The sequence below is a fragment of the Xenopus tropicalis genome, chromosome 1 (assembly GCF_000004195.4).
Source record: "Xenopus tropicalis strain Nigerian chromosome 1, UCB_Xtro_10.0, whole genome shotgun sequence".
Lineage (NCBI taxonomy): Eukaryota > Metazoa > Chordata > Amphibia > Anura > Pipidae > Xenopus > Xenopus tropicalis.
Window position 1 is genome coordinate 101,751,212 of NC_030677.2, and position 16,215 is coordinate 101,767,426.

The 16,215-nt window shown below is 37.5% G+C and overlaps 1 protein-coding gene across 1 annotated transcript in view; it reads right to left on the bottom strand.

Moving 5' to 3' along the window:
• Positions 1-6,386: 6,386 nt before the first annotated feature.
• The window catches only part of ranbp3 (RAN binding protein 3), a 33,017-nt gene continuing 23,188 nt past the window's right edge, over positions 6,387-16,215 (bottom strand). The window contains 10 exon segments of the mRNA NM_001004874.1: positions 6,387-7,333; positions 7,835-8,021; positions 8,529-8,671; positions 9,324-9,444; positions 9,570-9,694; positions 11,343-11,442; positions 12,708-12,786; positions 13,892-13,995; positions 14,951-15,070; positions 15,582-15,697. Coding sequence (NP_001004874.1) covers positions 7,290-7,333; positions 7,835-8,021; positions 8,529-8,671; positions 9,324-9,444; positions 9,570-9,694; positions 11,343-11,442; positions 12,708-12,786; positions 13,892-13,995; positions 14,951-15,070; positions 15,582-15,697 — 1,139 coding nt within the window. The 3' untranslated portion in view covers positions 6,387-7,289.

The following is a 16,215-nucleotide window of genomic DNA, read 5'->3' on the forward strand; positions in this document are numbered from 1 at the left end:
CCTCCCTCTACATTTGTCCCCCTTTCCACTAAACAACAGGAACCCAATGCAGAATTGTGCAGCCATGTTTGGTCACATCCAGTTAGAACCACTACAGCTTTCATTGCTGAGCTGGAGCATAGACACAATAATCTAGGCCAGGGGTGGGCAAACTTTTTGGCTCAGGGGCCACATTAACTAACAGACGGGCCGGGCCGGGACAGCGGCTATCAAAAATTATGGGGCCTCTCAGCTCCCCGCTGCTTCCTCCGTCCCGTCCTTCTGTTCCCCGGCTCCCCAGTGCATTCTTTTATATGGTTGCGCCCCGTGCGTGCTGACGCTGTGCGCACGCACGGGGCGCAACCAATCAGGGCCCGTCATTCTTTTAAGGGGGCTGGATTGAAAGGGCTGACAGGCCGGATGTGGCCCGCGGGCAGTAGTTTGCCCACCCCTGATCTAGGCCTTAGGTTGGCTTTTAGTGGGCACGTTCCTGGTTGGCAATCAGCCATATTCAGCTATACTTTCAAGAATATCTAGGAACCGAGCTGGGTTTTTTGTTATATCCAGCAGAACAAATAGGCATTCTATCCAAATCTCCCCTTAACTGCCCTTCAGGCTGAATCTCATTCCACTGCCCCAACCCTTCCCCCAGGAGAGGGCAGCTAACAATCTGGGAACTACTACCATAAGGTGAGTACTACATTTAGGCCACTGATTTTCTTTAGCCATTGTTTTTGAGAATGACATCACTTCCAGTGCAAAAATGTATGTAGTCAGTGATGGATTCATGTTATTTATGGGAGTCATTTGAGTGTGCAGGCAAATAATAGAAAGTAGCAGTAAATGTTACGCCTTCTAAACGCAGGTGTCAATTACAGTTTTCAGTTATGACCAAATATCCAGTACCTTGGGCTCAGCTTTCAAAATAGGCTAAAATGGTGCAAGTGATCAGGATCAGGTCAGCATATGTGCCTTAAAGGAAAAGTAACACTAACATTTTTTAAGTAAAAAAGCTATTCTAGCCTGCACCAATAACTGCCCTATCCTGCAAACCTCTTAGTATTTTAAATGCTTTAATAGAAAATACCTGCTAAAACTTGGCTTCCTGTCAATTGAACTACTGCGATAAGGCGAAGGAAGGAGCTCTATCCACTATGCGACGATCGATTGATTGAGCCTAGCATTTCTGTATAGGAAGGAGTCAGGCTAGGCTTGATCAATCGATCGTCGCATAGTGGATGCTGCACCTTCCTTTGCTGTAGTTCAATTGACAGGAAGCCAAGTTTTAGCAGGTATTTTCTATTAAAGCATTTAAAATACTAAGTGGTTTGCAGGATAGGGCAGTTATTGGTGCAGGGTAGAATAACTTATAAAAATTTAGTGTTACATTTCCTTTAAGTGCCTTAAGACCAGCAGCATATCATTCTCCCACCCCAAGTGTTATTTGACTACAAACCCTTAAGCATCTGAACACAGAGCTTTTAGTTTGTGTGTTAGTTAAAGAGGACCTGCCACCCTAAGAAATAACTCAAAAATCCTTTTCTATAATTTTAGTTGAGCAAAATAACACTATATACATTTTTAAAACATTGTTTGGTTTCAGTCTTAGAATTTACAGTCACAGCAAGCAGGCAGGCACCATTTTGTGAACACTGTTATTAAGGCAAGCTTTGTATCACCCCAAAATCTTATGCATTTGCCATCTAGGTGATATCTAGGAAGTACTAAATGGCAAGTTAAAGGCATAGAGGCAGGGCAGGCAATATATGATTGACGGATCATATTATGAAATTCATTTATAACAGGTATGGATGATTTAATTAAAAAAAGGATTTTGGTTTCCATGGTTAATTTTTAAAGGACTTTTATTATACGGGTATAGGATCCGTTATCCAGAAGGGTATTCCGAATAAGGGGGTCTTTCCGTAATTTGGATCTTCATAACTTAAGTCTCCTAAAAAACCAATAAAACATTAATTAAATCCAATCGGATTGTTTTGCCTCCAATAAGGATTAATTATATTTTAGTTGGGATCAAATACAAGGCACAGCTTTTTTTTTTTTACAGAGAAAAAGGAAATCAATTTTTATCAATCTGAATTACTTGATTAAAATGGGAGTCTATGGGAGACAGGCTTTCCGTAATTAAGAGCTTTCTGGATAAGGGGTCCAATACCTGTACAGCATTTTTATGTGTGGGTGACAGGTCCTCTTTAATGTGTTAAACTTAGTATTGCTGCAATTATGAATGTGGGTACCTAAGCTAACTGCAGTTATGTCCCATGTGCCCCCCCCCCCTAAAGTCACTGATTGGCTCCTGACTGCTAACAGCTTAGAGAGCTCTAAAGCAGGAAGTAGAGTAGACATCTGCCCACTCCAGCCTTTATAAATTAGATTTTGGCCTAACTAGCAATATTGACATTTTTTTATTTTGTGCTATCTATTTTACCCAGTTACATTTTTATACTAAACTGCTCCTTTAAAGGCTTTATTTTAAAATCATTTCTAAATGTAATTTCTGGTACTCTTGACTAATTCTGGCAAGCAACAAAGGCATTAAAGATAGGGATTTTCAGCCCACAGTTCCTTAAAACAAAACAAGATTACCTTTTACCTGGCCCATTAATATTGCAATGCCTAGAGATGCCTGCGGCTAATGTAACAAATGAAAAAAAAAAAAAAAAAAAAAAAAATATATATATATATATATATATATATATATACTGTGTAAGTTGAGCTGCATTTCAAACTATAATACAGGGCTCCTCAAACTTTTTAAACAGGGGGCCATTCCTCAGACTGTTAAGGGGCCGGACTATAGTCCTCAGACTATGCCCCACTCTCACTGCCAGCTCCAGGGTCAAATTATGGCCCACGCCTGCATCCTCTCTCTCCCCACTGCCAGGGGTGATGACACAGCGGGGTAAATTACCTTAGGGGGCTAAATCTGGCCCGTTGGCTGTAGTTTGAGGATCCCTGCTATAATACAAGGGAAGTCTGCTTTCCATAGTGGCTGGTGCAGATTCTGTAGATAACAGAGGGACTTGTTCCATCACAATGGAACAAATGAGAGAGGGGTTGTAAAATGAAAACATAATACAAAGCAACTTTCCATTTGTTATATGTAAATATAATTGCTATTGAAATCAGCATTTCCTGAACTCCTGGTTATGACTTTTTAAACAATGTTGCAAACGTCAGTCTGCTGGCTTGTGTTACATTGTTTCAAACGCCAGAGAACAGAAAAGGCCACCTTACGGGGGCGATGAACTGGCCTCTGCAGAACAGACAATCATGGTTTCCTTTCAACCTGTGAAATCAGGTGCATGTAAAAAATGTATGTTTAAGGCCAACTAAATGAGCTCATGTCAAAAGTGGGTACATTTTTCTTTTCCAATCAAATGTAATATCAGAATAGTGCATCTTTAAAGGGAAACAAAGGCAGGGACATAGTGGGTATGGGACAATAAACTGAGATTGCAGTAAAGGCCACTGGAGTCTGGGCCCTTTATATAGGAATTACCTGCCAGACTAACATTTTTTTTTATATTCAACAATGCTAATCAAGAAAGTCTTTCCCCTTAAAGCGAATACGATGAGCTTATTTTAATATTTTGTTGTACGCTTGGAGGATTTTTTTTCCCTATTGAGTCCAGCTTTATTGACGGCACACAGGACTGATGTAATCCTGTTTATGGCCTTTGCAAACCCTTTTGCATGACACCATAACATTGATATAAATCAGCTCACAAACTTGATACTTCATATAAATAGGCCTAAATGTATACATAGACTTGGCTTGACCTCCTTAGCTCAATCACTATGAGCTATAGATCAGTTTAGAGACAGCGATTCTATCTGCTGCAAAGAGACATGGCAGTAAGCCAAACACTTATAGGTTCAGAATTTTTAATCAAAGTAAAATTAAAATATGTTTAACATTCCCTACAACATATTAAATGTGAATTTAATTGTTGTTTCACTTTAGGAAGGAAAGCCTGCTCTTATATGTAAACAAATCAGAAGTAGAATACCAATCTTCTTCTTTGGCTTATACTTTCATCGCATTCACAACACAAACTTATTTTTGTTTCATTGCCATGTGCAACTTTATACCGTCACAATCTATGCCATACGTAACAATAAAGTAGCTTCTTTGTCCGTGTAACTTTTGGGAGAGGCAAGGCGCATAGCGAATGGCAGGATTCAAATGGGTAAAGGTAATAACTATTGCTAACTTAATATAGGGCAAAGGGCCCTGAAATTCTACAGCCAACTGGGGCTAGCACAGAAGGTTCTAATGCTGTACCTGTTGAAAATTTAGTAAAATCTGAACTATAACATGGCAAGACTCATTATTAACATTAACGGGACAGGGAAGATTGCTTAACTGGTTTAAGAAAAGCTGGATAAAAAAGCCATATTATAAAATGCGGTATGTGCCCTATTAGAGAAACTACCTATCATAGGCTACTGTACCAAGAAAACAAAAATAATTCACTAACCAACGTAGCAGGCTGCCAGAAGTCCGCAAAAGCTTTAGGGGTGCAAAATGGTGATATCCCTGAGGTAATTAATATAAACAGTATTAGCTAAGCCTGGGATCTCACCACTAGAATTTTTTAAATTATTATTATTTTATCTTGCTGTATAAAAATATTCAATTGTATATTAAACATTTGCATTTCTACCCCTTATGTTATAGCCTGTCTGCATATTTTCTGAAACGATTCCATGCAAAGTAGACATCGAACTCAGAATAACAGAACGCTGCAGCACTCAAATTCATCTTGGTAACAAGACTTGGTACCTAGAGCAGTTATAGAGAAAACAGTATTTCTCAACAACTGTACCAGTGGGAGTTTTGATGGCCTCGCTTGTTTCGAGCTTGTCTGTGACCATTACAAAAATAAGGGAATGGTCAATTAAACATTCTAAATAGTGTTCTTTTTGCTACATAAAGATTTTGCACAAAACTATACTTTTAAATAGTATTGTGGGTTAGTCCCATGCACTCTGTTAAATCCTCTCTCTATATTGCAGAGATTTAAAATGGAACATTAAAACAAACAAAAAAAAACCAAACTTGTAAATCTGTAAACTGAAGCAAAATATCACAAAGGAAGGGAAACCTATGACCCTCCTCCTGCTATTGGGCAACAATGACTACCTTCCCAAAGCTACTGATGGATGTTAAAAGCTACCTGAACTGTACATCCCCCCTTGATTAATCTCCTCAAATGCCTTCCTAGCAGCAAGAATTTAAATCATGGGGAGAAAAACATGTGTAGTTTTGGCTTTCCGAAGCCCAAAGATTCCTTGCAAGGACACTTCAGCCAACTTTGGAAAGCTAAAGCGACTTTCATGGTTTCCTTACCAATTTACATTCTTGCCACCAGGAAAGCATTTGAGGAGATTAATCGTGGGGCAGCTAATCTCCTTGTGCGTTATCAGCCTTAGGACTGCAAATTGGCATGCTGAAAGACCTGGAAGAACTCTTATGTTTTTAGGGGTTGATTTAGGTTTTGTCCGTCCCTGCTTTAGCAGATTAAATGGAGGGACCTGGTAAGTCTGCGAGATACTTTAAGGATACCCTAATTAGATATTCATGATTGCTAATAATTTTCAAATTGCAAAGTGTTTTTTTGCTCAACCATTCTACCACATCCAACAGCAAATGAAGCTTGAAAGGCACAATTAAGGGCTTTTTAAATCCCGTGCCATGTTCAGTAAAACAAAGTCATGTTCAGTAAAATAAATTGGTCATCCCTGAGTTCTAAGTGGGGAAGGAGTGCTATTGCAAGCTTGGAAATTTTGTAAGAAGGCTTTTTAGAAAGTGGTTGAATTATGTTAGTTGAAAGTTAATACCTAATAATCTCAAATGGGTCTTTTACAGACTACTGGAAATTGGTGTTTCGCCGATGACTATACACTATCTTTTATAAAAATTTAAAGCTGGACCTTTTGGATATTTATAGGACAAAGCTTTCGAGCATTCTTCAGTAAGAACACCCAAATGAATATTTGTTGTTAATGGTATATTATTGTGTAATGATGTTCTGCATTAGAACTCCCAGTTCATTTAGTTTCTCACCTAACTTATATGTTATGCAGTTTTAGGATAACAGTAAGGGGCATCTTATTCTTTTCAAACCTCTCTCACAATATGCCTAATAAACAAGGTTACCTTTAATGGCTGAACAAGTTAGTACTTTTTGTTCCCAAGGACAATGGGGTACAAAGTAGAAAATACTGGTGTCCTCAAAAGGCATTTGAAAAGCCCTACCAATGTTGTAATACCATGTGTCAGTGTACACCACAGTGGTTCCCTAACCTGCCATGGAAGCGCAAGACACGCAATCAGAGAAGAACAAAAGGAGTGGAAATGAACTAAAGGAAAACAATGATGAGAATACAGAATTCCTTAACTCTTTCCCTTAAATAAGGATACAAAAAAATAACATTTCACTTTTTTAGCACACAAAAAAAAGCATATATGTCAAACTAAAAAAATATCTTGAAGCACAACAGAAAGTTACCCAGAAAAAGGAAAGGAGAAAAACTGGAATATCCCATTTATAACCAATAGGTTTTAAGTCTTAAAGGAGAATGCAATTTGTCCAAGAGTGTTTTTAAAACTGTGTGTAGCTCCAAAGTGTATTCCAATTTGATAAGCCACAGATGGCAGTCATTTAAAGTTTAGAAGTGGAGGGACTTGGGAAAGGTAGGATGGTCCTATACATCTCTCAGAAAATGGGTAGGTCCTGGTCAAGAATCCAAAAATAAAAGCAATGAAGGGCATGAAAAAAATTTATACATATATTTACACACACAGATTTTTTTTGGAGGTTGGGGGGACGCAATAGGAAAAGACTGAGGCAACATTTCATTATATAAAAAGAAAATTACATTTTTGAATGATGGTATTGTCTTTGCTGTCAACTTCAGTTACAAGAGGGTGGTGGGGCAGGTGGAAATTTTCTTTGGCTCATCAATATGATGAGCGGTTATATCCTCAGACATCCAGGCAAAAGCTCTTCATGTATAAGATTGGATGGATTCCACGTGTAACATCTTCAGGGGGAAGAAAAATAAAAATACCTTGATAGGAACCCAAAGTATGTTTATTCTGATTTAACGTGAAAAAAAAAAAAAAAAAAAATAGCAGTTCCAGGGGATGGGTGAGAAGTCTGTGTCCTTAAGCTCTGCCTTGCTTTTAGGAGCTGGTCTTCAATACTCCATAAGGTTAGAAGGGAGCGGTGGACTATCACCCAATGAGGTTAAAGGGGAGCTGTTGTAAGAGGTGGGTGCTATGTACTGGATGCTGGTAGCTTGTCTCCCTCGTCACCGGGTGCTGAAACAAGAGAATAAGTGTGTTATAAGGGGGAAATCCCTTAAAGGGCACCCATTACCCTAAAATTGCTTCCCCCGCCAGAGATGGGGGCTAATAGAGCCCGCTCTCCAGTTAGGGGGGGGGGAAAAAAAAGCCTCCTACATGATTTGGGCAGCCATGTTGTGATACTTGCATGGGCATAACAAGCAAGTGCCACAACTTGCTCATTATACACATGCATGTGAAGGAGGGCAGTTGTGCATAATGAGCAAGTGGGGAGTCTCATTGTGTGCACATGCGCTAAATAACATGGCTGCCTGCACTGGTAGCTCCCAACCGGAGTGTGGGTTCTATTAACCTGCACCTCTGCTGGGGAAAACAAATTTAGGGTGATAGATGTCCTTGAAGGTTACTTTTGATCCAAATAAAACATCAAAATTAAAATTGTGTAATATCTGATTTTGTGATCTAAATGTAAAAAAAAACAAAAACACACTAAATGTCTCTTAAAGAAAATATTACCTCCAACATTTGCCCCTGAGGGGGTGAGGACATCGTCATCATCATCACTGTCCTCTTCAATGGACTGGGCCACTTCCCTAACAGGTTCTGGACACTTTATTTCAGCCTCCTGCTCAACATGACTCCTTAAAGCAAGGATGCGGTGATGTAATGCAGCAAAAAGCTGTCCAGTATCTTTAGAGCTTGCCTGATTGAACAAAAGAAAAACCTGTTAGCCTCTCTGGCAGCTAAATTACAAGTCTATTGTAACATATTAACAAATATAGACTGTTTTTATTACTGGGGTTTCAGCTGCTAGAGAAGCTACTAAAATCAATTACCAGCTATTCGTAAGTGAACTTTTCCTTATCACCAAGCCTAAAAAAGTTGCGACTTCAAGCAGCATTTACTATCTTATGTAAGATGAGGGAATCAATCTTAAATTAGTATTATATAATGAAACAAAATAAGGGATTTTTTTTTTTTAAATAGTATAGGAAGAACACCTTTTAAACACAAAAGCTTACATATTGTGCTCATGAGTGTACAAAGATACTGCTAGATCCAGCAGGCGAAAGGGATACATAATGTTCTTTACACAATAGTGCTGTTCAACAAATTTTTTATATTTCCAAGGCAACTCACCTGTTTTAAGTAAATCCAAAAGGTTTTTTCACGCACTGAATTACCTAATGATTGTGGTTTAAGAACTTACCGATATCAGAAAAACTTTAACACCTTGGTCCTCTGTGTCCATGGCAGTGATGCGGATGCTTTTTTCACTGGCTTTGTCTATTTGCATTTGCGCCCAGAGTTTAGTGTTAAGAATTAACCGCAGGCTACCTTGCGTGCGCATAACTAAGAAGAAGATCAGAATTTGAATATCATAAAAACGGTCAAACACATAAGTGGTATTAAAGAGATTTGTATACTGGCTTTGCCAACATATTATTCATAGATTCTAGAGTATTGCTCAGCATGTTGCACACAGTTGCTGGTCAAATATACTAGTCTAACTAGTTATACTTACAGGGTATTGGCTACACTGTAAAGTAAAGCAGGAAACAATAAATAATAGGCTACATGTTCGGCCGTGCGGTAGAATACCAATTAGCTTTAATGAAACCGAACAGTTCCACATAGCTGTGCAAGGTGTTTGGTGCTTTCTTTCCATACTCAAGTCATACAGGTAGGTTAATAGGTTCCTGATAAAACTGGGGTAGGGACTTATGTTCAGTTTTGCTAAGTTCTGTAGACTATGTTGGTGATACAAAAATAAACTTACTAGCCCTTTAGCAAAGATTTCAGGACAACAATAAAACATGTTCCAGCTGATACAAGGTTTTAGGGGAACAACATATTTTATGTATGTTACTACTTAATGCTGTCTCACCAATCTACTAACATGCTAAATGTTCTGGATTACTACATATAACTGCTTCTCCTGGCCAAAGCACCATATTTGATAAACACTGCTCATCTTTGAAAACTTCCAACCAACAAAACCTACCCAGACGGGACTGTAGTAAGCCATCCTCTGTGGAGGCCATGTCATTCAGCCTTAAGAGACCTCGACCTCTCTCTACCCAGGACTGCGACACTTTATCGAACACAAACAATTTGCATTGAATCTGTGGGTGAGAGGGAGTTAATTAAAACACAAATGCTAGACAACACATAACTTATGCTGAACAATTAATTCTGGTTAAATTCTCACCACATTTCCATGGGCAGTATGAGTACCACTACTACTTACCTGCAATACATTGCTCTCTGCCTCCTCTCCTGTGATAACCTCAACTTTCTCCAGCAAACATCTTTTTGCAGTAGCCTTTGTGTAGGCAGCTGCAGACTCTTCCAGGGATTCTGAGATATTATTAGCTAAAGCAATTAAATAAAAACACAGGTTTCAGTAACTTCATAAAATATGTTACAATTAAAATCAACATACCAGGTTGCACCAGTCATTTATTAAAGATAAACACTACAGGTACTTCTCAAAAAATATTTTTCTATAAGGACAATTAAAAAAGGACACCACCTTAACTGTAAAGCCCCCCGTTATGAAAATAAACATTTTGGTATCCAGGAGGGACACACCATTAGTGCTGCAGTCCTGAACACTAGAGGAAAAATGGTGTTAAGGAGGAATCTTAAAGGAGCACCAAAAAAAAATGAGTGTTTTAAAGTTATGTAATGTTGTCCTGCACTGGTATAACTGGTATAAATACAAGCCGCTATGTAGCCATGGGGACAGCCACTCAAGCTGGAAAAAGGAGAAAAGGCACAGGTAGTAGTATTACACAGCTCATCTGTTATCTACTATGTATCCTTTGTATGAATGGCTGCCCCACAGCAGCTTGTATAAACTATAGTAGTGTTCTGAAGCACACCAGTTTTACCAGTGCAGGACAGTATATTTCCATTTCTTGAACACTTGTTTTTTGATGTTACTGTTCCTTTAAGGGCATCATGCACTCAGTGGTTCCCAGAGATAAACATTTTTGCTTTCCTATGCTTATACATTAATGGTCCAAAGAAAACCCTTAAAATTATAGAAAGTATGCGACCATGAACCTATACAGAAAAACAGCATTTGCATATTCCTATTAACTTCCTTATTTTTTTACTTTTATTATAATTCCTAATAAAATGGAATGAGTCATTCATGACCCAAACCAGAAGTGCCAGTAAGAACGTTATAGTATCATGGTTACAAGGAAAACATGTTTTTCTCAAAACACATCAGTTAAGCTTCTCCAGCAGATCTTGCATTGAATTTTGTTTTTCAAAAGTGCAAACAGATTTTTTAATATTTAATTTTGAAATTTCACATGGAGCTATCCATATTTTTCATTTCCCAGTCCCAATCAGCTGAACAATGTGAAGGTAGCAAGATAGCAGCTCCCAGTAGATATCAGAATAGCACTGGCTTGGGACTCCTCCAGTTATACAGGAGTAGGAGAGACAATAGGTCACCTGAAAGCAATTATAATGTGTAGCGCTAGCTCATTCTGAAAGCTCACCGATATGGCTGCCTTCACACCAATATTACAACTAAAAAAAATAAAAAATACTAGGTTGGTTCAAGAATAACAGTTTAAATGGTGAATTATTTGCTTTATAAACAGTATAATTTAGAAATAAAAGTACACCATGATAGAATCCCTTTAATCCAACAAGTGACACTCTTGGACCCTGCATGGAAGATTTAGATTCAAAGTACACCTATCCATGCCAGGTCTGAATCAAATTGATGAAGAGCCATCACTAAACAGCTTATGAAATGGTTCAAAAATTAAAGCAACTGAACTGGGAACTGAAATTAAACATGCCACAGTTATTCCTTTTGCCTATTAAAACTCAAATGCACTGCAAAGCAGCTTCTGTATTGAACAATGAAGTAGGAGGTTAACACAGATATTTAATACTATCATTCTGTCTGTGTTAAGATCTCATCTGTAGAACATAACTAGGGTTTTGACAATATTCTCATGTTTTATACAAGTACTCGAAAACAATCCCATACATTTTTCTGGAGTGTTGTCCAGTGAAGAACTTTCAGACCCACTCTCTAAAACAGAATTCTCCTTGTTGCTGTCAGAGCTTGGCTCTGCTTTGGGTGGACTCTATAAAAGAATTAAAAGAATAAAAGATTAAGTAACAACAAATATTAGTGTCTGCAATAAGGAAACCATTTGTTTTTAATATCAAAGCTGTTTCTCCTGAAGGAAGAACAAAGTGGTTTCTATAAAAAAAACTGGTAGCTAGGTTAAATATGAAATTTTCAAAATTCAAAGTACAAATTGTTATATTTCATTAGCACAAAAGACAGACTGTCTCCCAACTTTCCTTCTTACTGACATTAAATTCTGAACGAGTTTTTAGCTAATGGTTCAATATGAGAATCAAGTGTCCTCGAAAGTTTAATGGAATAATGCACAGATGTTTTTAAAATATGACTAGACATTTATAGTTTGTGGAAATTAGTTTTTTTTGTTGTTTCAAAAAACTCCAACTTTTTTTTTTTTTTTTTTTACCAAGAAACTACATATTTTAAAATACTCCCATAAAATCATTAAACTATGTTGAAGTAAATGGTGGCCTTCTGCCATAATGGTACTTACAAGAACCAACTGTGGCTATATTAAAAGCATAATTCTATAAAAGCCTATAGAATAGGATAACCAAGGTAAATTAGACACCTGTCAAGATCTCTTTTTGAGACCATGGTTAATAAGAAGTTGGTCCTCTCCCTTTGCTATTGCTAGGAAAACTTTTCACTAGATCAGTACTGTCTAACTTTTCATACAGTGTCAGGTTATTTACTATATTACATGTTTGTATGACATTATGATTTATAATCAGGCCCCAAATAGATCAGGGTCTTAAGGGTACTTGGGACCAAAAAAAATATCTGCACTGATTACTGATAGAAATGGCTTCAATTAAGCCACAAGGGTTTTTTTCAGGGTAGTCATTTTACAAACTCTGCAGGGAAATTGTAATACTGAAACAAGAAAGCAGCTTCCCACAAACTAAGCAGCATTAAATTGCAAAATTGTCACTATACACTTTTTTTCAATTAAACCAGGGACCATAGCCCAAACCATTAATATTCCTTCAAACTTTAGAATTGTGTTGCATATTCAATCAGCTAGGGTTCAAACTGCCAAATGGCAAAGCTATTTATCACATTTCCAATGCTCCAGTGTCTACAACCTCCATTTTTTATTCCACCAAGCCTAGAAAATAACTCAGTGCTCTGCAGGCAAATGAATTAACACAACATTAAGTGCAAATATATTCCTAAGAAATGTTTGAGTGAACAATGACAAAAAGACAAAACAAAAAGCAAATATATACAATTAAAGTGTTTCTCTCTCAGCCTTACCAGAACTCGCTCAATCATATTCTGTCCAAATACAAACTTGTTGCTGGCTGCTTCAGATTTGTGCGTAGAGTTCTCTAGACTGCAAAGAAAAAAGCCCCAGTTAAACCTAAGAGCAACATGGCGCTAACAAGAATAAAAATATGTACAGACCAGGTTCTAGAGGGCTGTAATTTACAAGGCAATTGAAGAAAACAGCCGGCACAACAGGTCTTTGAGCAGCAGGATTATCCCTAGGGTTTTTTTTTTTTTTTTTAAATTTGTGATGTTTCGGGGGCAGGCCCCTTCATCACATGTCTGATGAAGGGGTCCGTCCCCAAAACATAAATTTGAAATAAAGATGCATGTTTTAAACTCTGTGTTTGAAATTCAGTGTGTATGTGAGGTGAGAGGATATGAAACAGAGTAAAAGGTGGCCATACATAAGATCCGCTCGTTTGGTGCAGCCACCACACAAGCAGATCTTCTCCCGATATGCCCACCTAAGGGCCAAACGATCAAAATACAACATTGGACACGGGCGGCATCGGACCAAGGACTGCATCAACAAGTCGATGCAGCAAATGGATTCTAAGGTGTCATGTATGTTAGTATATATAGTGCACATAGCAGTATCCATTTCTTTGCATTATGTTAAAATTATAGCATGCAAAATTTCCGGAACTTTAGACAAAGTTCCATTTAGATAAACCACAAGCAGTTCTTGATTTGGGTAAGTTTTCACATGTCACAGGAACAGTTACACTTAGTGAATTTGGTAGCTGGGTTACACTGCAGTATTAGAAACTCTTTACAGACAGATGATCAGCAAACACAACTAAGTTTCTGACAAATATAAATAGGTTCAACTATTTTAATACTGAAGAAACATAAGGTGGCCATACTTGAACTGATAAAAGCTGCTGACTCAATTACAGACTGAACTGGCAAAGTACTGGCCCATGTATGGGTCCCAATTCACCAAAATATCCATCAGGGAGATTTTATAAATAAATAAAAAAAATCTGCTAGATATGAAACTGCATTGGTGTGTTAATGTAGTCCTCTCCAATAAGACTCCCATGGACACCAATATAATTTATTCATCAGCCTAGCTCAAACGATTACATCCTCCCATTTAGGTCCAATGCATCGGTAGGCAAGTCAAGTAAAGATCCACCTCACTGAACAAGTAAAGGATACCTCACCTTGAGCTGATGTACTGTAGAAAGTAATTGGTCTGTGCTGGGGCATCCACACCTTGGGACCCCACTTTCTCATCATCAGGTGAATCTTTACTTTGCACTCCAAGCTGAAAACAGTTAACAACAAGGTGGTCATTCTAACAAAGTGTCCATTAAATAAGATAATATTTACATCTTTTGGCACATAATATAACTTTAGATATTGCATTACTGCATTTTGCAAACAACTATTTGTGAAAAGTTATTCAATGTAGGAAAAATAAATGAGATTGTAATCCCTTTCCTCTTTACTGAATGGAGTAATTTACACAAAAGCCAAAAATAAAGATATCTTTGGTCCAAGATTTATACACACACATTTATTTATAGAGAGGTTATATAACACAGGGCTATCCAACCAAAAGTCAGTGGGCCAGATGTGCCCTTCAAGAATTTTCTAAGGCCCCATTCTGCCCAAGAGCAACCAGACTTCTTACATAACCTACTTTAATTATAATCTGCATGCAAAATGTGAAATTTCAACCTACCCACTGCATGGTAGAAGCACCGATCCCCCAATCAACCACAAATAGCCTGCAAAATGTGGTGGTAGCACTGCTCCCTGCAGTTATTCTCTATGACAATACTAGTTTTCATGTGGCTTAAAGCATACTCAAACCCACCCCTATAAAAAGCTACAGCAGTGGAGATCAGCAAGACACCAAAGGTTTGGTACAAAAAAAAAAAAAAAAAAAAAAAAAAAAAAACCTAGCCGGCAGATTGCAACTTATAAAATATATTGGGTTTTTCATTGTTTAAAAAGTCCCACAAGTTCTTAACTTATCATTTGTTTGTCAAGATCTCATTCATTCTTTCAGCGGGACCATCATACCTGACTGGTATGGAATACAAGGTATCACTTGTGATATATATTACATATCTTTCTATCCACCTACCTCTTGAAACATCCAACCAATTTTATCATAAAATGTTGAGCTTTAATATCCATGATCCAAAAATAAATAAATCTGAAGCAAAAGTTTAAAAATTACACCGAAGGTCATAACACATAATATGACTTACTTTTACCCTGTCACGCACGTTCTGCCCAAAGACGAAGGACTGTTGTGTCTTCTGCTCACCCTGTTCTGAGTCTTCACTGGAGTCTTTTACAATACAAGACTCTGTCTGTGCATTGCTGTCCTGAAGTAAAAAAAAAAAAGTCTATGTATAAAAAGTGTGATATTTCTTTTATGCATGAACCTTTTACAATATATAGGATAGTTCTTTGATCTTCTTCAAAGTTCTCATTAACTGGTTAGAGGAAATGTTTAAACCCACACGTTTAATGTACTACTGAACATGCTCTAAAAATATTGCTTTAGAGAACACACTTTAAGAGCAATCTCATGGTATCCAGAACTGACACAGATCCTTATATGTTATACAGCACCACAACTTGAAACAAATGAATCCATCTGTCGACCTTCATAATGGTGTCCAGTTTTGAGTCCAATGGTTGCTGACCCGAATAGGGGAGATCTGTCAAGATCTATGTCAAAGAAGCTCACAAGAGCAAGTTAAAATATATTGCCATTATTACCTGCATGCTAAATCACCATAGCATTAGTGAAGAAATAGACTGAAATGATGAAATGTTAGAATCTATATCTTATATACACAATCTGGATAGTGTGAGACTAGTTTTACCTACTTTTCTATCAGCATCAGAGTTTATCTGATGTATGGATGGGCTTTCTGCTGGAGCATCTGGGCAGGAAGCTGAGGGTTCAGAAGACAGACTGATGCCATTTGTTCCACTACTGAAGCCTACAAGAGAAATGGAAATACATGCATCTAAAAAATGTTCTAAATAATGAAAAAATAAGACTTAAGATTTCACCATACAACTGCAAGATTTTCTTAGATTATGATATATGTGTATTTGCAGTTACCGCTTTTTAAACACACGCACATATTATATATAATATACATACACTCAAAGGGTGGTTCTCAAAAGTTTGTAACGTCTTTAAAATTTTCTATATTTATTTGATTGTGACCTAAAACATTATTTGATTTTCAAATCCTAAAAGTAGATGAAGAAAACCTAGTTAAGCAAATGAAACAAAAATTATGTTTGGTCATGTATTTAAAGGTGAAAGAAAGGTCAAAATTAAGCAAGCTTCATCAGAAAGGTCTATGTAAATACAGCCATAAGCACTCACAGAAATGCTGTACTGACTTCTCTGTCAAAAGATTTCTTGTGTCTGAATTTCATGTGCCAGAGACACGCAGCTCTCTGCTTTCTCCCCTCTCCTGCTCCCCCCTCCCTTAAGAATGCTAAG